The sequence below is a fragment of the Aptenodytes patagonicus genome, chromosome 22 (genome assembly GCF_965638725.1).
Source record: "Aptenodytes patagonicus chromosome 22, bAptPat1.pri.cur, whole genome shotgun sequence".
NCBI lineage: Eukaryota > Metazoa > Chordata > Aves > Sphenisciformes > Spheniscidae > Aptenodytes > Aptenodytes patagonicus.
Genome location: NC_134970.1, coordinates 2914704 through 2935787, shown reverse-complemented (window position 1 = coordinate 2935787; position 21084 = coordinate 2914704). Strand labels below are relative to the sequence as shown.

At 46.0% G+C, this 21084-nt stretch overlaps 1 protein-coding gene across 2 annotated transcripts; it reads right to left on the bottom strand.

Annotated features, from left to right (window-relative positions):
• Positions 1-5711: 5711 nt before the first annotated feature.
• On the bottom strand, positions 5712-19608 carry ELK4 (ETS transcription factor ELK4). Of its 2 annotated transcripts, XM_076357932.1 has the most exons (6): positions 11646-11804; positions 11424-11565; positions 10742-10957; positions 8390-9313; positions 7140-7256; positions 5712-5968 (listed from the first exon to the last, which is right to left on the bottom strand). In XM_076357932.1, the coding sequence occupies exons 3-6, from the start codon at positions 10946-10948 to the stop codon at positions 5870-5872; spliced, it is 1347 nt and encodes a 448-aa protein (XP_076214047.1). In that variant the 5' UTR covers positions 10949-10957; positions 11424-11565; positions 11646-11804; the 3' UTR covers positions 5712-5869. The 2 variants fall into 2 exon arrangements, with proteins under 2 accessions (XP_076214047.1, XP_076214046.1); XM_076357931.1 differs by lacking the exons at positions 11424-11565; positions 11646-11804 and adding an exon at positions 19479-19608.
• Between the last annotated feature and the right edge of the window lie 1476 nt (positions 19609-21084).

The window sequence follows — 21084 nt, the reverse complement described above, 5'->3', positions numbered from 1 at the left end:
AGAAGATGTGGCATACAACAATGTCAAAGATGCATTTAAAAAATAACCTTTGGCAACCAATTAGTCCACACTGTGGTATAACTGATTTGAGGACTAAAAACAAAAAAAAAGAAAAGCCCCAAAAAAACCTCACCAGCATGTGCAAAACATGTAAAAGTGGCAACTGCACCGTGCAGTATTTGCTCCGAGCGTACACGGTAAGCGTTACTTATACAAATCTGGAAGCCAGACTGCGTAATGAACACACCAGGCAGCGCGCACGTGCACACAGGTACGTTCACATGAGGAGAGCTATTCCAGTCGCAGTTCAACGATGCATCTAAAAACAAGTTTTTGGCTCTCAAAGTATGCTTTTTATCAGATGTCTGGAATAGCTCCACAGTCAAAGTCGTCTACTACATTCTTTGGGAGGGGGTAAACAAAAATAAATTCTCGTCAGTTTTACTTTTTTTTGTAGAATACTTTATATGAAGCGGACATCTTGCTGCCCCAAAAGGGAAATACATTAGCGTACACATTCACGAAGAAACATTGGGCCCTGCCCAGCTTTCTTACCTTGCAGGTCACATTTTTTTTTTTTTTGCAAAGCATGGTTAGAGTCAGCAAAGCCGCATCCTCCAAAAAGAATCAACGTTCTGCAGTGAACATATTCTCCCTTATTTTTGTTTGTTCTTTGTACAAAGGCAAGACTAATATTCCTCAGTTCAAGATCCACTAGACACCCAAAACCAAAGCTTAACCTTTCTGCTTCAGATGGCACCGAGACAGCCAGGAAATTTCAACAGAAAGTCTGTTGATGATAAACACAGATTGCAGAAATATGGCAGCACTGCCATTACTGCAGCTTTCTAGCTCCTATATTATACCCTTACGACTAAAAGCAGGCCATGGAGAAAAGATTTGGTTCTATTTTCAAAAATTCTTCTCTGTCCAGAATCAGCTTTTACGAAGGGCTCCTACACGGTCAGTACTAGTCGCTCAAACAAAGTGGAATGCCGTGTCCACAGATGTTGATCCAAGACAAAGCCTTTTGCAGTAATAGCCCCGAAGGACTGTGTAAAACAACTGTCACTGCGTTTTATCTTTTAATCTCCATCTGACAGCCTCTGATTTCAGCAGATCAACTTTAGGATGTCACATATTAACCACCACTCAACTTGATGGCAATAGCCAAAGGCTTCCACATTAAGCAGATTTGCTAATGCTGTTCAGACTAAACAGCAGGCCATTGCCAATTACTGTTTAATTAAATTCAAATCAAACCATAAAAATTCCTGTTTAGGCAAGACATACTACACCTTATTAAAACATCCCGAATAGCTTCTAAGCGACATGATTGCAATTCTAATGGATTTTCAACTTATCCGCCGAGTGTGATCCTGTGGGGCTCGGGCTGTTTGTTTGCAATACCGTGCTCCATGATTATTAAGACAAAATAAACTATCCATACCCATGACCTCAGAGGCCAGAAGGTACGCGTATTTCTTACACGGGAGAACTACGGAACGAAACAGAACAAAATTGTTATGGACACTCAAAACTCAAACATCAAGTTTTAAAATACCTGTCAACTTTGACAATGTTCCTTAACTACGGATGTAGTTTATTTTCATAGCTGACAATACCAAGATAGCCTCTTGATACAACACTGAGATGTGTCTTGTAAACAAATATGCATTAAAAATGGAAGAGGTTAAATTGTATAGTAAAACATGAGTACATACAAAAATGCTATAAAACAGTAGCAAAAGGTAACTAAAAGATATATGAATAAACCATGGGTAGCCTGTCAGAACTGTAGGTTCTGACCTCAGCACTAGAAAAATGCTACAGAAGTGGATCAGAACTCTGCGCCTGTGCTCACCTGAGAAACCGCGTCGATGCGCTAGGCTAGCTCTTTCACCCGGTCTCAACCTGCAGAAGTTCTCGCATGAAAGTTGAAGTCATGAGGGAATCTGACATTAATGCATCTCACTGCATTTTGAAAAGCTGCGTAAAGGAAGATACGCACGTAAGCAGCCTTCACTGCGGTTAAAATGTACGCTATAAAAAACAAGAAGAATCTATTTGCTAGAGAGCTGAGGTTTGAAAACGTATCAGAGGGAGAAATTATCCCAAACAAACCACTGAACAGCCAAAGCCTTTCATACTATAATGCATGCTCCACTATACCAAAGATTGCATGGATACCGAAGTCTTAGGATGCTCTAAGTTAAAACAACAAATTCTCAAATTCAAGGAATTTTATCACTTCCTGACCTATTGCAAAACGCAACTTGAATGTGCCAAAGACAGTGCATAGGAATTACATTCAGCCGTCACTGCTGAACACAAATTTCTGAAACAAGGATCTAGACTTAAGCTGCTGTTAAGAAAAAAACCAAGCACTTTCCTCCATCACTCTCATTACTAGGATCACATTCTCTGAAAACAGGTAAGACTGAACAAGTATGGTTCTATAACCCGTAGGGTATTATTAACACGTTTCTGCTTTCCATGGATTGTTTCTGCTAGCAGCACGTGTTGCTAGTGGCATCCTGACAGTTCAGGATCTCAAAAAAAGCCAGACACAGCGCACACAGCAACAGCAGTGCAAGCTTTTCAACTCTGCAGTACTATTACACAGCAGCAGTGACATGTAAAAGAGATTTCCAGAAGCAGGACAGATGTTCAGCTTCCATGCTCATCCAGTCTAATTCTACCACCGAATTAACCGACGCAAATATTATCAAGCATTCAACAATACCGTGGCTACTTCAGCAACATGAATTGTAACGTAATAAAATGTTTCTGTAATGCTGCATTATTATTTTTTTAAACCAACACGGTACTATACCCATATTACGGACTGCTTAACATGATAATTAAAAGAGAGCCTATATTAACCCCCACCTTCCCTACACTAAATTAAAAACAAGTTGCAAGAGCTGCAAACTGCTCCTGAAGTGAGCTAGTAAAATACCAGCAATCCACATAACCAAGCTGCAAGAAGTCACAGTGACACCGTGCTCTGTCAGGAATGTGATCCAAAAAAGCTGGCAGTTATATACTTGTTAGTAAATGTGTGTTTAATGAGGCAGCATATATACAAGATAATATTACCTTAAGTGACCTGAAAGTTGTAATGGAGAAAAGGGGAGCAAGCCTCTCCTCTCCCACCTCCCCTCCCCTTTCAACTTGCTTTCCCAACTGCCTCCCGAGATTATAATCCTATATGGGACTTCTGTTTTCCTAGGCAGGTGCTCAAGAAGCAAAAGCAATCATCTTCCCAGTGCTATCTGTCAGGAAGCTGGATATCGCCAGATTGAAACCAACACATACAGGCTGCGTTTTCATACTAACTTTCTCTGAAGAAGGTACTCCCGAAGGTGAATGTGTATCTCATCAACCAGCTACGGCAGTGCAATCTTAACGAAGCTACTTGGAGAAGAGCATGAAACTAGGCCAAGCACGACTGACAAGCTACGTTAGCGTTTGGTTCTCTTGCATACCTATGCTGAAAGTGATACAGTTTACAAAAAATTAAGTGCATGTGTGCACATACACAACTTTTAAACAAATAAACTTGGCTTTTCTCCATAGGGGACAAGGAAAGGGAAGCAATTAAATTGCAAGTCTTTAGTGCTCATTAATTATTTTTAAATTCTAATCCTCGTCTGCAATGTTGCTCTCAAGTCCACACGCTTGGTGGGCATAAAATTGGCCAACCTAAAACAACCATTAAAAGTGCTGCTATTTATTAATAGCTATATATATTTTCTAGAGCAGACTCGTAAGCCATCATGCAAACCAGAAAATTCCAGATGCCTGCTCTTAATTATGATCTGCAGCTTGCTTTCTGCATTTTAAAAAAAAAAAAAAAAAAAAAAAAAAAGGTCAATATTGCACATTGTCATTTTAAGAGCCGCTGGCACAGGAACTTTATCCCGCACCTGCTGATGTCTGAAACGCGAAGCAGTATTACGCCTCTGCCGTCACCGAACAGGAAGACAGTTCACTACACGAGCTCACTCCCTGCTACCTCCACCTACAGACAGGCACACTCTTTTCTCCCACCTCCCACCACCGGGCAGGGGACTTTCTGGATGAACAATGCCCACAAAGCAACTCCATTACACCCACCTGTCCGGGTGTCATGTCAGGAACATACTCAGTGGTTTACATATTTCAATGCTAGAATATAGAAAGATAACGTCACTGCAGTAAATTAAGTCTTGGGTATTGTCATACGCTTTAAAGTGAATTCAGAGTCTGCAAAAGTGGCAAAAGGAAAACTCTGGAAAGCTCGAGTTCACCACTTATCCGTAAGACAGGTGCAATATATACAGCGTACACCGTCAGCTCCTCTTGCTGTAAAGGTACAATCTTCCTCTGCTCATCAAAACTTTGAAGACAGCCAGTGAGGATGCCAAAGAGAAGAGATGGTCTCCATCTGTTTTCGAGTGGGCATTCTATGGAGGTTATCTTACGTCACCAACTCAGCGTACACAGTAGCAAACAGAAGTTGCTGCCTGACATCAGACGCCCAAAGTGGAAGGGCACACCGCCCAGCACCAACAGACCAAGACATCCAGTCTCTGGGGGGCCGTGAGAGGAGAGTCTCTCCTTTCATTCCCCAGTTCTCTTAAAAGGCCTCCTGAGGTGTAAAAATCTAACTACAAATTTCATTTCATCGGTGTTTCAAATTGCTCTGGAAACTAATCTTGTGTTAATCCATACACACATGGCCACCAAGAAAAGCAATGCAAGCGCAAATTTACAGTAAGGTTGATACACCGTGGTACCCCTCTCAGCGAGCTGTACACACTGAGCCTAACTTATTTTGGGTCCGAGTGCTTCCTCAAATAAAAAAGGCAACAGAGCTAAAGCAAAACTTGAGATAAGAGCTGGTAGAAGAGGAGCTTCTCCACTTCAACGGTGGGAAAAGAGCAGTAAAGTTAATGCTCAGATGTTAGTGTTCTCACCCACTGTTTGGGTCTGAAACTCTAGCATCAGGCAGCAACCTCACCAAATGCAGACATACCCTCAAAACCTCATGTAAAATCCACCATCCTGCTCATCTTCTAGCAGTGACATTACAGGCTTTGTAACAGGTCTCTGGCACAAGAAATGTTTGGACTTCAGCATTCAACCCTTCTGAGAACTGAAAGGAACTAATCCCACCATTCGTCTCCAGACCTTGCCTCCTCACCGAAGGGAGAGCAGGGAAGCATCCAGAAGCTAGCCAGACCACTTCTCCGAGGGGCCGGACTGTCGGTATACAATGCCATTCAAAAATTGTCCGTATCTCTGTAACGCAATCATTGAATAGTCCTTGAAAATTTCTCCCTGCAAAAAGACAAGATGTTTTTACAGCAGAAAAGACGCGGGCTGTTTTGTTGCTGCAGAAGTTATCGGGCCCCAAGGCAAAGCTGATGCACACACCCCTTTCCCAAGCATTTCCTGGAATGCCAGCTTCGATCAGGGTTAGATTTCTTCTTGCCAAGCACAGGAAGCAGAAGAACAGAGGGTTTTTCCAAGAGTCACAGAGAAAAGACTTCTCTGACACCGTTTACTGCAATCAGTGCAGACTCAGTTACTGCAACACCAACCGAAACTCCCTTTAACCATAGTGAAGTCTTCCAAACCAAGGAGGGAAGAGAAGAGACTGGAGCTTCAGCTCCTATTAAGGCGTTTGCATATACATTCCCAACCTGGGTCTTCAAAAAAGGGAATTCTGCAAAAAAGGCATTTTATTTGGGAATGGCAAAAACTATGATTGTTGATAATCTCTGTGGAATTATAAATTGCTCATTTAAAAAACATGGTTAAATATAAGTGTCATATCTTTCCCTTGCTTGCCAGTATGTCCTTTCCGTGAGTTCATGTGCTATGTCTTCTGTAGATCAGGGGAAAATGGGCCGGGGGTAGAGGGTCCATCCAGTCCAGACAGAGTAAATGGGCCATGACTGTTCAGCACTGATGGAAACTAAGAGACAAAACAAAAATTATTAGGGAAGAGGCCATTTTCATTTACTGTTCCTCTCATGCCTGTGCATGTAGAAGCTCCCCCAGGAAAAAAAAGACCAAAACCAAAACACAACAACAAAAAAAAAACCCCACCCCAAACTTTCAAAGCAGCTTCTTGGCTTCCCCCAAGTAATTTACTTTTTAAATGCCACTGCCTCACAGACTGCGCCAATCCAGCCATTATAACCAGTGTCACCAGGAGGAGCCAGTCTGTAACCTCTGCACTGAGCACCGCCCTATGCCCTAAACTAATAAGTGACTTTAAAACAGGTTGTTGGGAAACCATGGTCTAAATTGTTCCTCATTTAATTATCAGCTATTTATAGAGAAAAACGTCCAATGCATTTTCAGACCTACTTGTTTATTCCCTGTCCTCACGGTAGATGTAAGCTACTTCCTTCATCTCCATGGAGATGACAGATATAAACCCAAAAGACAACTAGTTAAATTTTACCCTTTGCCTAAGCAGACTCACGCAACAGATGCGGTTATTCCAATTCCAAAGTGGAAGGTGAAGGAAGAGCATGAGTAATTACAACTAAAGGATTTTTTTTTTTTAAATATAGGGGATTTTTTTTCTTATGTATTAGTTAAACAGAAGTATTTATTAAAAACAGTGAAGCTGAGGCTTTCCAAACATCAGAAGACAGCAGAATATAGAGATCATAAAGAACTGTGCTACATACTGCCATAGAGATCACACGCAATCTCCCTTCTTACTAGTGGTGAGATTTAATTAATGTCTTTCAACAGAAGAGACTGTTAACAAACGATTAAAACAACCAATAGAGTAGCAAAATTCAACCTCCAGGAAAATCTCAACCAGTAAAGTTACAGGGAGGCAAGTTTTACAGGAAGGACAGACCTAAAAAAAAATATATATATATATCTATCTCAAATTAATAGCAGTCTGTGTTATAGTTAACATTTCTGAAATACCAACATTTAAAATATACTTAAATAAAACTGGGTTTAATCTCAAAAGCTAACATAGGGGATGGAAAACAGAAAGATCACTATTTTGTTTCTGCATCAGATATTTGGGCTAACTGATCCCTGCAGGTCTTCTGAGGAAGGTGCTGACAAGCGTGGCTCAAAGGGAGAGATTGGCTGAACTTGCTGGAACTTACCTGAAAGAGTGTATTAGCACCTTGCAACCTTGCAGGACTGAGAGGAGCAACTGGGCTTAGCGTACTCCAGAAGTGAATACTGGAGAGCAAGGGACTTGGGGTCAGCAAGATGGGAGTCTGCAAAACACAAGAGAGTCAGCTGTGTGAAACCTGCACTGTGAGTAAGCACAGCACATGCGAATCCAGCCCCAATAATCTCAGCTCCTACAGCTGCAGAGGGCTGGGTCCAAATTTCAGGAACTCCCATTCCCTCCTCCCGCCTCCTCCTCCTCCCTTCAAACCCCACAACAGCAGCAGCAGTCATCCGGCTGTCCCTCCCCTCGCCGAGCAAATCTTTTCCCGACGGCTGCCAAATCCTGCTGTAACCTACAGCACATCGGCTCCTCCTGCAATTCACTATACAGCACCTGCAAGTGACTCTGGAAAACTCAGTCCGTGAATTTAAAAAGAGCAGACAGCGGGCACACGCACGGTCCGGGCAACACCAGCAATGTAAGCCACAACAAAAGACATTTACATCCAGCTTCTGAATATTCTGGATGTTCCAGGTTCACCGGCCAAACGCCTCGAAGGGTGCCAAAAGAGCAACTACACTTGATTTTTTCCTGTCTTCAGCCATTTCAGTTTTCAATTACAGTTTCACTCTAATTCCAATTTATTACAGGAAAGAGATTAAATATATACAGAACAATTTAACAGCCTAGTTGGATTCAATTCTCTTCCAAATTTTCCATGAGGCATAAAAGCTTTCTTTTCCCACACAAAGATAACAACCAAATTAAGCAGCCATTCTTATTGCTGTTAGGTCACAATACTATGGTCTTAAGTAAATGGCCACTAAATCAAGCAAAAGAAAGCTGCTAAACAGACACCTCCATGGTTCTCTATTTTTAAAGCATTTTCAGAATCAGCCTGAAGGATAAGGGCAGGGTTTAGGGTTTTTGAAATAATTCAGTATCACCCTGGCGAGATTTACAAAGGATCCTGCTGGTGCTGGTTTGGGTTTTGCCTCCACATGCTAACGCTGTACAGACGTGTGCGGCTGACATACCACTTGGGCACACTTTGGGGCGGGAGCTAATACCGATTATGAATAAAGTTTCTGTTTTATAAGAAAAATGGGAGCGACAGAACTCCAAATATAATCTACTGACTATTCATTTTCCACTTGCCTTCCCTTATTGTTTTAAAATATAACATAACCACTATTGTTACTAAAAAAAAACCCAACAGGAAGGGAATTAGGTTACCTGAGAGAAAAGTGCTGGAGTAAGAGAAGCAGTTGGGAGAGAAGGACTCAGAATCCCCAGTGGACTTGGATCACTGCCTGTAATGACGAGAGTAGGAGCCAACTCCAGCCCTTTGGGTTTTTTAGATCTGGAGAGGTGATTGGCAAACTCCTTCTCCAGCACAGATGAATCCTGCTCTTTGGGCTCCGGGGATTGATGCTGAAGGCTCTGAGCCTGCTCCAGCTGCTGAGAAGCCACGGACTCTATGTCCGTGTCAATGTCCAGGTCGGGATTAGAGCTCAGGGGCGGCGACGGGGGCGTGGAGGGAACTTGCAGAGTGGGAGAAACTGAGGATATGGGTGGGGTCGGGGTGAAGCTGGTGGTTAAGTTTGGCAAAGGTGCTGGAGCTTCAGGGACAGTTAACTTGGGTAGAACAAGCGTCTCCAAGGTCTGGAGAGTTTCTTCCGATCCCATGGGAAGAGAGGATGCGGTTGAAGAGGCAGAAGCAGTGGAAGTGGCAGAGACCGCTGAAGTGGTAGAGACCAGGGGGACAGATGAAGGCTTTTTGGAGGGCATGGTTACAAACTTGATGACAGAGGGTGTTGGATCCTGAGCAGGTTTCTTCTCCGTCAGTTTCTCAGCTGGATTCTCAATCTTGATGGACCTGAAGAGTTTTACGCTGGAAGAGTTCAGGGAGTTCAGAGTAAAAGAGGAGTACAAGCCTGAGTGGATATAGTCATTGCGGCTGGAGGATTTAGCACATGACTGAGACTTCTCCTTCCCACAGTTTTCCACATCCTTGGGAGCACTGCTAACTTCCGCAAAACCAGTCATTTCAGGGTCTCCTTCTATACGGCCCACGACAAGTGGATCCATATTTAAAATCTCCGGATAAGAAACAAACTTGTACACAAACTTCTTACCATTCACTTTTTTAATGATATTCTGTGGGTAAGAAGATATATATATTTAGACCTTCTTCAGATTAATTTTCTTCCTACAAACACTGCCTAAAATAGACTGAAGAATTAGACAGTCTGTAATCTTTCATCAAAAATTGTTCCTTTTTTCTTTTTTAAAAACACCCTGCATTCTTGCAATTCAGTTATGTTCCCAAAGTATCATTTCCAGAGCTCACAGACAAAACACTAAAACAGGTGTGCTTAACCTGACATTAAATATACTAACAACAGCCTTAAAACTGCCAAGCAATTCTGTTTAACGTATTTTAAAAGATCAGCTAAGAAGCAAAAAAATACCCATTACCCCCATCAAAGATCACTGACCTGGGTGAGTAAGTGTAATATAACAGGAGAACCTGCAGAATTAAAGCTTACAGGTTTGCAGAATTGAGAGCTAATACTTCAAATCAAACCACCTTTATTCTTAATAAGAGATGATCATAAAAGAAAATAAGTAGCTGAACTAGTCAGCAGAATGTAGGCTAATCAGCTATTTCAATACCACAAAATAGCATATGTCAAACTTGTTATTGCTCCTAAGTGAAATGTCACACACAATTTGGACCTAAGAAGATTCTTATTTATCGTACAATTATTATTACTGAGACCTCTCGGTACAAAGTCAGATTTGTGCTACCCAGTAATAAACTCCAAGCAACATACCACCTGCTACAAACTGACAGGTTCCTCAGAAACCGTGTTTTATTTTTTACCTCGTGCACCCACACAGTAAGAGTTGTGGGGTAAATGGCTTATTGAAATGAAGGTAAGACTCCCACACTGTGGTTCTAGCTCAGCTTTTTGGCACGACCTGCGCACCGATGAAAGGCTCTCGCAAGTTATTAGAAGACATCAGCAAAACAAGAGAAGCATCTTACTCTGCTGGACTAAACTCGCTGACCACATTAGAGGCGCGATTCTGAATACATGGAGAAAAAGAAAAATACTTTGGGCTGCTTCACTGAAAATCCTTATTTTGATAGCCCCTTCGTAGAGACAATTACAGAAAAGATCTCAAGGTGGTGCAATATTCACCATCTCAGCCATCATCACCATTCCGCTGCTTAAACTGGAGTGTTGAGGATTTTAACCCTTGCAAGGGCACATATTTTTGGAAAGGGCATTAGTATTCAAAGACGAATTCGTATTAGCAAAGACATAAATCAAAGAAGATAACATTTTGCACAAAGCTATCTAGAACCTTATAAAATAACCACTGGGGAGGAAATGCAGCACCATGACAAATGGAAGAAAAAAACCCCTCTAAACATGAACTAGTACACCTTACTTAAGTCTGGGAGACAGAAGTGACACCTATCCCCTTGAAGAGAATGAAAAAGGAAACAAAGCTCATTAGGCAGAAGCTGGTAAGATGGATAAGGATTTGAGGTGGATTTATGGACTTTGTTACCTTCACATAATAGTATCTGAGAGCACGGCTGAGTTTATCATAGTTCATACTGGGCTTGTTCTTGCGGATTCCCCAGAGTCTGGCCACCTCCTCTGCCTGCAGCAGTTTGAACTCCCCGTCGTTGGAGGTCCAACAGATGATATTCTTGTTCTGAGGCTCTTGGAGGAGTTGGAGGAGGAACTGCCACAGGGTGATAGCACTGTCCATAGCAGTAAGCTGAAATTCAGAAAGGCAGATAAAGAGGCAACAGATTAGGAACAGCGCATTTTCTTCGTCTCCCTAGAAGGGGGTAATGGAGCAGAGACGTTATTTCCAAAGCCAGCAAGAGTAAAAATTATTAGTCACCAGTCGTGAAAGATGTTCCCTGCAGAACAGAGAGGCTGAGAGCCAACTGCTGTCGTCTCCTCCCACATGTCAGTACTTTTCACATGGGTTATATTTAGCCTCATTTAACTAAATCAGGTCACTTTGGGTAAGTTGCAATGAGTCACTATCCAAAAAAATTTTTCTAAGTTGCTCCATGTTCACCCACTCTGACTTGTACTGCTTTATGAGAAACAGCTCAGGTGCACCCAGGTAAAAATCAAACCACCCACTCACCTCCCCCTTCCCTTACGCGCACCCACCTCCAGACGCAGTATCTTTAAGAAAACAGAGCAGATCAAGTAACTGCTTAAGTCACCTGAAGATGCCACAGCGCAGAACAACTTGACTTTCCATCAGTTCACGTTTCTACTGCCTCTTTGTAAGCAGCCCTCTCAATCAACCCCCAGCCTCCTCTCTTTCAAATCTCCTCTCTCTTCCAAATTTCATCCCTGTCTTTTCTGAGAGAGTAAACAAGAAAGTAAGTAAAACGATTTCAAATGCTGCCTTCGCTTTTCTCTTGATTCCTGCCACGTCTTACCTACATCAGTCATTTATGCTGAGACTTTCTAGGACCAGTATCTGTCAGTTGATTCATGCACTTCCAGCATGGTTTTCTAGCACTGAAGCTGTCGATGTATAAATTCATCAAGGACAGACAAGGCGGCAGAGATGACGTTTTTCCTTGACCATATCTGACCACATGAAACAGTACTTCCACAGATATTTTTAGGCAGAACACTAATAATCCGGTCTGCACAAGGAAAGTATAAGATACATTGTGAATTACACCAGATAAAGTTATATTAATTCAGTATCCCACACAGATTCTCTTCTTCCAGAATAGAACGGCTTCTATTAATGCAGTTTAAACTTCTTCCAATGAAATAAAAACAAACCCAGCCATTCTGGAATAAGAACCATCGCGATGAATTACACTAAAAATGTTTTGATATGCGTAACTGCTAGACTTTTTTTTTTCCCCAGACACAGTTAAACCGCAATAAAGGCAAACCTAAAGAGTACAGGGGTTTCCATCTGCATGAATCTGCAGCCCAAGCGACTAAATGCTATTCGCAAGCAGAAGCTCCAAAACAGAGGCATCAAGTCCAACTTCAGCAAGCAGGGCTCACGCCCATATTGTTTAAAGTCCATGTATACGCAGGGATAAGTTTAAGATTCAGTCGGCACTGCCAGTTCATCTTTGTTACCAAAGCCTTTTATTCCAATCTCATTACTGCCCAGCACTTATCCAGCCCTATATAAGGAAGAGAACGGTCTACATGTCAGAGCTTCAGCATTTAGTCAGGCCTGTAAAAAGGATTATGGCTGACAGTTTACACAGGACTACACATTCTTATTGAAATAAGGTGCCCTAGGGCAGGTACTTTTTTGGGCACAGCCCATTGCATTTAACCTATTTTTAAGAATACCTGCCTAATAGCATGCTTACATGACTATACAGGGATGTTACATTGATCAAGTCAGTCAAATTGCTGCAATTACAAGGAACGATCTCAAAATGAAGGACACCCACACCACCTTGTTATGCTGGCCTAAGGTGCTTTCCTTGTTAATTATTGTATGCATACAACTCCGTGCTTGCCCAAATTAATTGCTCGGTAGTCTAAGAAAATATCAGCTGCTGAACGCTGTGCTTTGAGACTCTTCCCGCACTGCACCGTGGCACGCCAGCTGAACCGTACGGGAACTCGGGGCCAGGCAACCACGTTAAAACTCTTCCAGGACTTCTCCTCCGACTTGCATTCACATTTGCCAGTAACATTTCATATCTGCCTACTGGCAACGCAGAGGACGTGCGCGCTGCGGAGCATCACAGGCGGAGCCTCATTATCCTGTCAGGATGATGCACATGCCTGGGGTGCTGTGTAGACATAAGGACTTGATTCTACCATTCTGCAGAGCTGTCAATACTAGTGATATGTGTTAACAGAGAAAGAGCAGGAATATGAAGTTGAGTGATTATTCCCACGCTACATTTATCTACAGCACTTCCAAAACCCATAAGCAGCACTGCACCAAATAGCACTGACTGATGCAATGGGAGGCAATCGCGTAGAAATTAGATTAGCAGCAGAATCTCAGAGTGGCAAAGGCTTTTTTTTCTCCTCCTAAAAACCCATGCAGATTTCACCCCAGAATTTAAATGCTATTATTTCACTGGGCTGCTTCCCTTTAGTAAGAAGTACCTTGCCATTATTATCTCGAAGCTCACCAAGCTCTACTGCAGTCAAGCGTTATTGCCTAGGTCGCGGCTGGTTTTGAATCGAGTTGGAGATGCACAACGCTGACAGACCAGCACTCTGACAGCACAGAGTTCAGCAATACCGAGTAAGCAGGGAGTGACTGAAATGATGGAAGATACAAGATTTTTTTTTTTTTTTTAAAAAAAACCCTTTCCCAGCAATGAGCTGTGTTGTTCTGAGGAGCATTTACCAAAATAAATTAAAAAAAAAAAAAAACCAAAGAGTTCATGCTGCCTAAATCCCAAATACCGTAGCTTTCTGGCTGGAAGGATCCTTCTCCCAGGGGCAGAGTTACAGACCGTACCGGAGTGTTACATTGATCAAGTTACTACTGATGTTTCTGGCGCTTACAGGCTTTAGGGTTGTCGTGATCCCTTCCACCATTTGGAGGATACACTGCAAGTCCTCAGCACGCTCTGCTTCATGAAGTCTTTTGTTGGACGTGGTAACAACAGGGTGGAGAAGTTTTACTTACTCCTTGGCTGTCGTAGAACAGGAGCGGAGAGCACTTCGGAATTGTTAATGGATAGGTTATATTGCGTATGAGAGAATGAATGTCCCTCTTTAATAAATATTTATTGCACGCATCTACAGGAAACAACGGAGAGAAACCTCAACGCAACTGGGAGTATAGAGTTTTTCTGAAGATTATAGACAGACAAAGGGAAGGTCAGAAAACAGCCCTCCCAGTTGGTCAAAGCAATGAGATCACAGGTAGATCTTGCCCCTTCAGAGTCCAGGAGTAAGCTGTTAACTGGGAAAGGATAATATGTATATGGGAGACAACGTTGTATTACGAATCAAGACATCTCATTTAACTTTTTTATTAAAGTTGCTTTGATACGGCGTAAGAATACATCAAAGAACTGTCGCTTCTTCAGGAAAAAGCAGAATAAAAAAACATCACACAGGGTGTAAAATTAAAACCAGTACAGGCAAGATGAGCACTTCTCTTTGTTTAAGAAGAACCGACTAACATGTTAAAAAGGTTCTTCCTTCTTCAGCACCTGGGGCAGAAGGCGGCTGACGCCTTTCATGAGCCTTTACCTTGCAACCACAGGGGCTGCGCAGCGGTTCAAGCTCCTCGTGCTATCCGCGTTTTGCAGAACATCTTCAGCTGCCCTGGCGTGGGGGGACCCGCTGTTACAGAGGCTCCCGTCCACACCACAGCCGCTTTCAGGGCCACGTACTCAAAAGCGTCCCCCCTCCTGCATTGACGCTGGAAGGAATTCAGAAGATCCTCTTGTCCTTTTTATTCAGACATGCAGCAAAACCCACACTCTTCAGAGACGTTACAGGCCCACTAGTTAGAGAAACTAAAGAAATCGGGGTGAGGACAGGAACCCACCGTCCCACTCCTACTCTACACTAATAACTGTGAGATGTTACTTCTCTCGTGATTTGTAAACAGCATTTCAACTTCTTCCAAAAAGATGTCTCCTTTCATGAAAAGGCATCAATCTCCCAGCACAGCTCCCCGTCAGCATAAAAAGCCTACTAGTTTGATTGCTTTTTCTTCAAGATGAATACACCAATAATTACAAGCACACCATTGCAAACTGTCTTTTTGCTGAAGGTTATTTTCCTTCTAAGAGTCCATGGAGAAAGAAGAAGGTCTCATTTGAAAAGACAATGAGGGCATTAGGCAGAGAGGCAATACTGCTGCTTATGACAACGGCCTTTCCACTTCTGCACCATTTGAGTACGAGGAAAAAATAGTTGCTAGAGGCAGAGGGCAGTTATACTTTGTAATGAGTATGCTAAAATAGAGCACTATTATTGTCTTGAGATCTTCGCTGACGCCTACGGATGACCCTTGAAGTATACTGAGTAGCTGACAGAATTTGGCTGCAGTACTCTAAATACAAACGCTGCAAACTTGAGCTTTCTCGTGTTCCTGCAGCTTCGTTTGAGGTTGCTGTAAGCTTTGTTTGAGGCCTTGACTTTACAAAGCCTTGAGTTTACAAAAGAGCCAGGACATGAGATATACATCTTTTCCGGTGACTTCTCCTCATGCATCTGTGCCACAACGTGCTCCACGCAATCAGTTTGATTACAGAGCCTCAAGGCTTTGCACCTTCTGTGGAAGGAGAGTGCGCAATCACTGGGTGGCAAAGCAGACAGGAGGAACAGTTTAGGAAGTGGCATATGGTAATCTCTCCTGTGGCCAGCAGCTATACTTACTACTGCAAAACAAACTCAAGTGTTCACCCCTTTGTGCTCAAAAAGGAGAGGGACACCTCGCTGTGCCCCAGCAAGGCAGCAGCCAGCCAGGCCCTGAGAAGGTAGCAGAGGCAGGAGCGGGGGGGCTCTGCCCTAACACCCCCCCCCCCCCGTCTTCAAGGTCTTCTGGCAGATTTCCTGTGCTTTGACTCAACACCAAGAACAGCTCGAGTAATCTTTCACCTCAATTTGTTCCAACGGCCTCTTATAAGCATTGGCAGCCTGATGGCTTCTCCAGATGGACTGAATAAAGCAGTCAGGTCTACAGCCTTGTCAGAACCCACAGAGAAACGAAGGATGGTGCAAAGGAAAGAAAGGATGTCACACAGACGTTACGCAGTGAGGACAAAATCATCACTACCATGTATTTAAATGGCACGGTTACAGCTGTCCAGGTATTTACGCAGAAGTGACATCTCAAAAGATGACTCTGGAAGCAGCACAGAGCAGAGGTAAACACGCAGGGTGACACAGAAACCTCTTCTCAGATCACAAACACTTTGTTTAAAAAAAAAGAAACAAAAAAGGCAGCATCAGTAACTTAGAGATGGTCTTGGGGACCTCACGCTTAGTGATGCAAGTCAGCCGTTCCGCGGGCAAGCAGGTGAGCAAGTGAAGCCTTTACACAATTCCAGGAAGGCTGGACTTGCTGTGCATACAACACACGCGCGCTCTGCACACGCGCAGCAAAGCTGAGCTGTTAAGACTTTACCGTGCAAAACTATTCCCATGGTTTCTTAATAGTTTAAGATGGCCATGGTGTGTGAGCAGCAGGAATTTGTAGACAGTAACTCCTGCTACATTGTGCAATATTCCTGTGGACACAAGGCCTTAGATAGTTGTTCCAGGAAAATAAACAACAGAATAACTTCGGTTGAAGGAGATTTTTGGAGGTCACAGGCCCAACTTCTTGTTCAAAACAGGGTTAACTTCAAAGTTAGAGCAGGTTGTTCAGTGTCTTTGTCCAGCCAACTAACTAACTAACTAAATGGCTGCCCTATTCCTCTTATTTAAGGGACAAAGAGCTGTAACGTTGCTGATGACGTATCTAATTAAGTGGTGATCAACACATAACCAAGCAACAATTTCATTAGCACAGCACTTAAAATATCCCATTACTAATAAACCTTTCATAAAATACTTTCAAGCTCCCGAGACTGTGGTTCACCTGAACTAGTACTTTCAGGATTTTATCAATTTTGATTCATTTTAGAAAGAGCCTGCTGCCCAACACATATGAAACCTACTGTCCAAAACCAGCCTCGTTAGGGTGCTAGTATCTACCTACTGACATACTCTGATGCGGTGGGAAGCGTGTAAAGGTATTTAGTCCTTTTCCAGAACACACAAGTCTTCCCCTTGGCTCTGGCATTCACTGCACCGTTGTTTCCAAACCAGTCAGGAAAATCAGCTTGTTCTGAAAGAGAAGCCGTGGTTACCAAGGCAGGAAGCTCCTTGGAAGGAAATGCTGGAGGATGTCCTCATGATAAGAGCTGCTCCAGAGTTTTCATTGCCTAATCCCACTCCAACTTTGACAGTCGTATTTACTTAAAACAAACATTGCAATAAATTTTGCATTCTTGGCTCAAAAATTAAGTTACTTTACATGAAATTAAGGTGTTAGCAAATATTTGGGGTTTTAGGAACAATTTGCTTCAGCTTCTTACCTCCTATCTGAGAAATGAGTATTTCCTTTCCTAAGTATTTTCTAGTATTCCCCACCTTTCAGATGCCCGAGAAAACCTTTTTGTACTAGCAAAAAAGCAATAGAAAACAAGCCACAAGGGAGAACGGTGGCATCAGGATTCCCATCGTACTTATGGCTGAAGACTCCAGTCGGTAGATGAGCCAAACAGCTTTTTAGTTTTTTTAAATCTCAATACACAGAACAAGGGTGCCCGCTCTGTCATTTAATGTGGTTTTGACTAACACACCCTGGCACTTAAAAACGTTTTAACCTGTTTGAACACGGCCAATAAGGGGGACTTCAAAGCACAGTCCACGTACCTCCCCCAGTTGCTACCACCATTCTGATCCTCCCCCCCAGCTGAGGATGACTGCCACCCCAGTGTAGGCAGTGTTATGGACAGCAGACCTCATCTCCCTGCTTTGCCGTACCTTGATGCAGAGTCTCCCTTTTCTACCTCTCCTTTTAAGATAAGATCTCTTTGGATAAGAGACCGAAGAGAACACGGGAAGGTTTAGGACAAAGAGAGAGAATAGCAAACTCCAAAAATGAAATGCCTTTGATCAGTTAGGGGGTTGGTTTCTGACACCGATGTGATTGTTTCCGAGTAAGCCATAAAAATACTTATTTTTGTGGAAGCTCCTCTTTAAGTAGATGACACTCGCTTCCTCCTTATCTGCCACCACAATGGCCTGAGGCGAATGTTTACCAACAGCAGATTAAATTAGCTTCAACAGGCACAATGCGTCTGCTGAAAGTAAAAGCATCCTTGTTCAAGAGTAAGGGGTCAGGCCTCCGCATCACGCTGCGGAGTAAACCCCGAACAAAAGGTTAAATGTTTTATGTCGATCCTAACTTTATTATGAAAAAGAAGTCTCGTTTAAGATGGAAAAGGTTTCCTTTAATAATGTTTATAATACACTCAGCCTGGTTGCTATGACGATGGAACAACTATTCTCTACAAACAGGCACTAAGACCCTAAAAATAAACAGGCCGACAAAAATCACGAACGTGCAGCTCTGTCAGGCAGGCTGTGCCTGGTGCAGGGATCGCGTTTCTCCTGAATATGATGAAGATAAAGAAACGCTAACGACTAGGTTCTGCACCCACCGAAGGGAGCGCTGGCCTGCAAAGCCATTCCTGTATTTCTCAGGAGCCGCTACTTAAAAATGACACCGCCGAAGCTGGAACTCTGGATCCCCCCCCCCAGGCAACAGAACAGCGGGGATTATTAGAAGTTTGTCTGTGAAAATAAGGCAAGTATTGTGGAAGTAACGTACACGTATATATGTGCGTGTATATGTATACGTGCATACAAAGTAATAAAAGCGTAACAGCGCGTATTTGCATACTTTCTCCGTGGACTCACTTATTGATGTGGGTAGGAATCCACCCATTCCACAGAGAGACGAGTACACAAGTATTAAAAAAAAAAAAAAAAGCAGCAGCAGAGTCGGGAAGGAAAAGGAAAAAAAACAAAACCAACACAACAAAACAACAAAAGAAACAACAAAACAACCAACCACTTGATGCCGGCCTCCGGCTCCAGCCTCCCCTCAGCAGAGAGCGGCAAGTCAGCCCGCGCTGGAGGCGCGCAGCACGAAGGAACGGCCGCCAGCCCTCAGGCACCGCGCCGGGGGCACAGCCCGCCCGGCCAAGCCCGAAATCCAGCCGCGAAAGACGGGGACGCGGCGAGGGGCGCCCGGGGAGGCTTTCCCCCCTCCTCCCGCCCCTACGCGAGGAGCCTCCCCGGCGCGGAGCGGAGAAGCCGGCGGCGGGGAGCGGCCCCGGGGCGCCCCGCAGATCAAAGCGCCGAGGCGGGCTGCCGCCCCTCACAGCCGCCGCCGCCGTCGCTTTCGTTTCCCGGCTTCCCGGCACGGGCGAACCCCCGCACACAGGCCGACCCCCACGCACGCACACACAGCCCCACGGGGGGGGGGGGGGGGCCGCGGCCCCGACGCCCCATCCCGGCCCCTCCGCCGAGAGAAGCCCCCGAGGGCGGCCACTTGCCGGAGACGCCCCCGGCCCCCTCCCCTCCGAACCCCTCGGAGCCCGCCGGCCCCGGCTGCGGCCCCCGCCCGCCCCGGGCCCCCCTCCGGTCCCTCCCCCGCGCAGGACGGAGCTCGTTCGCTCCCGGCCCGGAAGCCACCCCGCCGTGCCCGGCCGCCGCGGGCGGGCCGGGCCGCCCCCGCTCACCGAGGAGGAGCCCCGCCGGTCCCCGGGCGTCGCGGTCCCCTCGCGGCGGGCAGGTGCTGGGAGCGGCTTCCCCCGCCGCCCTTCATGGCCGGGCGCCCCCCCGGCGGGCCGGGCGCCGGGCCCCCATCCCGGGCGGGAGGAGCCAGGCGAGCAGCGAAGGGCAGCGGTGCGGCGGCGGGGCGGGGGGGGGGGGGGGGGAAGCGGCGGCGGCGGCGCGTTACATGGCGGGACGCGGAGCGCCCGTCCCTCCGCCGCGGAGCCTCCGCGGCCGCCGTACCCCACGCTTCCGCCGCGCGCGGCGGCCAATCCTCGCGCGGACCGGGGGCGCCGCCGACCAATGGGACGGCGCTGCCCGCCCACCGCTCGCAAAGCCCGCTGGGGAGCGTAGTCCGCGGGGGCCTAGCGCCCGCCCGGGCCGCTCGCAGCCATGTGCCCGCGGCCCGGCCCGGCCCGGCCGCCGGCCCCCTCGGCTCGGCGCAGGCGGCCGCGGCCCGGCGGGAGCCCCAGGCGCGGGCAGCTCCCTGGGAGACGTTTGCGTCGTGTGTCACGACTAACACGGAACACACACGCCCACACACCCCACACACACACCCCCCCCCCCCAGCCCGCGCTGGGGCGCACAGCGGCGGGGTCCCCCAGCCACAGCCGGGCGCGGGCCACGTCGCGAGAGGGGAAGGGGCGCTCAGGCTGGAGCGAGCTGCAGGGGATTAAAGTGGTTGAAAGAAATCAAGAAGTGCTTTAAAAAAATTAAAAAATACATAAATAAGAAGTCCCGCAAAAGGAGGGGAGGGCGTCGGGCAAAGCGAGGCGAAGGCGAGGGAGGAGGGGGCCGGGGCTCGCGGGGCTGGGACAGCCCAACGCGGCCGCTCTTCGCCTGCCAGCGCCGACGTCCTCCCGCGAGCAGAGCCGCCTGCTTTTTCCCGCGCCGAGAAAGTTGCACGTGAAACGATTTGCTCCCAGGAGGAAGGCACTGCCACGCGCCTGCGGTCTCCCCGGGGCAGACGGTGGCACCAGGCCGCTCGGTTCAAGAAACCCACCCGGAGGTACTCCCCGCAGGCGGCCACGGGGTTCGGCCAGGGCGTGGTGGATGCCCTCCGTCCCTGGATCCTTTGCATGGCTCACCCGGTCCTAACACGCTGGCGGCAAAAGGCACGATGCCTTCGCGCTCCCCAGACCGAGCAGAAGGGAGAGGCGATCCCGGGCTTGCTGCAGGAGGGCAGGCAGGAGACTGCAGGCACAGCAGCAGCCTTAATCACGCTGAAGCTCATTAAAGCGGCCCATGCCCACACTCGAGTCCCCAGGAAACTGCTCTTCCATGGCCAGGTACTGTTTATTACTAACGTGCGCTGCCTTGGCCTACAGATGAGCGGTCTCAGTCCCGAGGTATCTACTAAAAAAAAAGCAGTCTTCCTAACAGTGGGAGAGCAGAGTTATTTTCCACTGGATCAGGCATCGGGAGCAGAAGGTGAAGTGCCGAGAAGGCAGCGCTCTCCCGCTTCCCTCCGCTGAGCAAACAGCCCTCGCTGCCTCGCCATCAGATTCCCACCCATTGGCAGAGAAGAAAAAAATTTAAGGAGCACTTCACTGTCAAACACTGCACATGCCA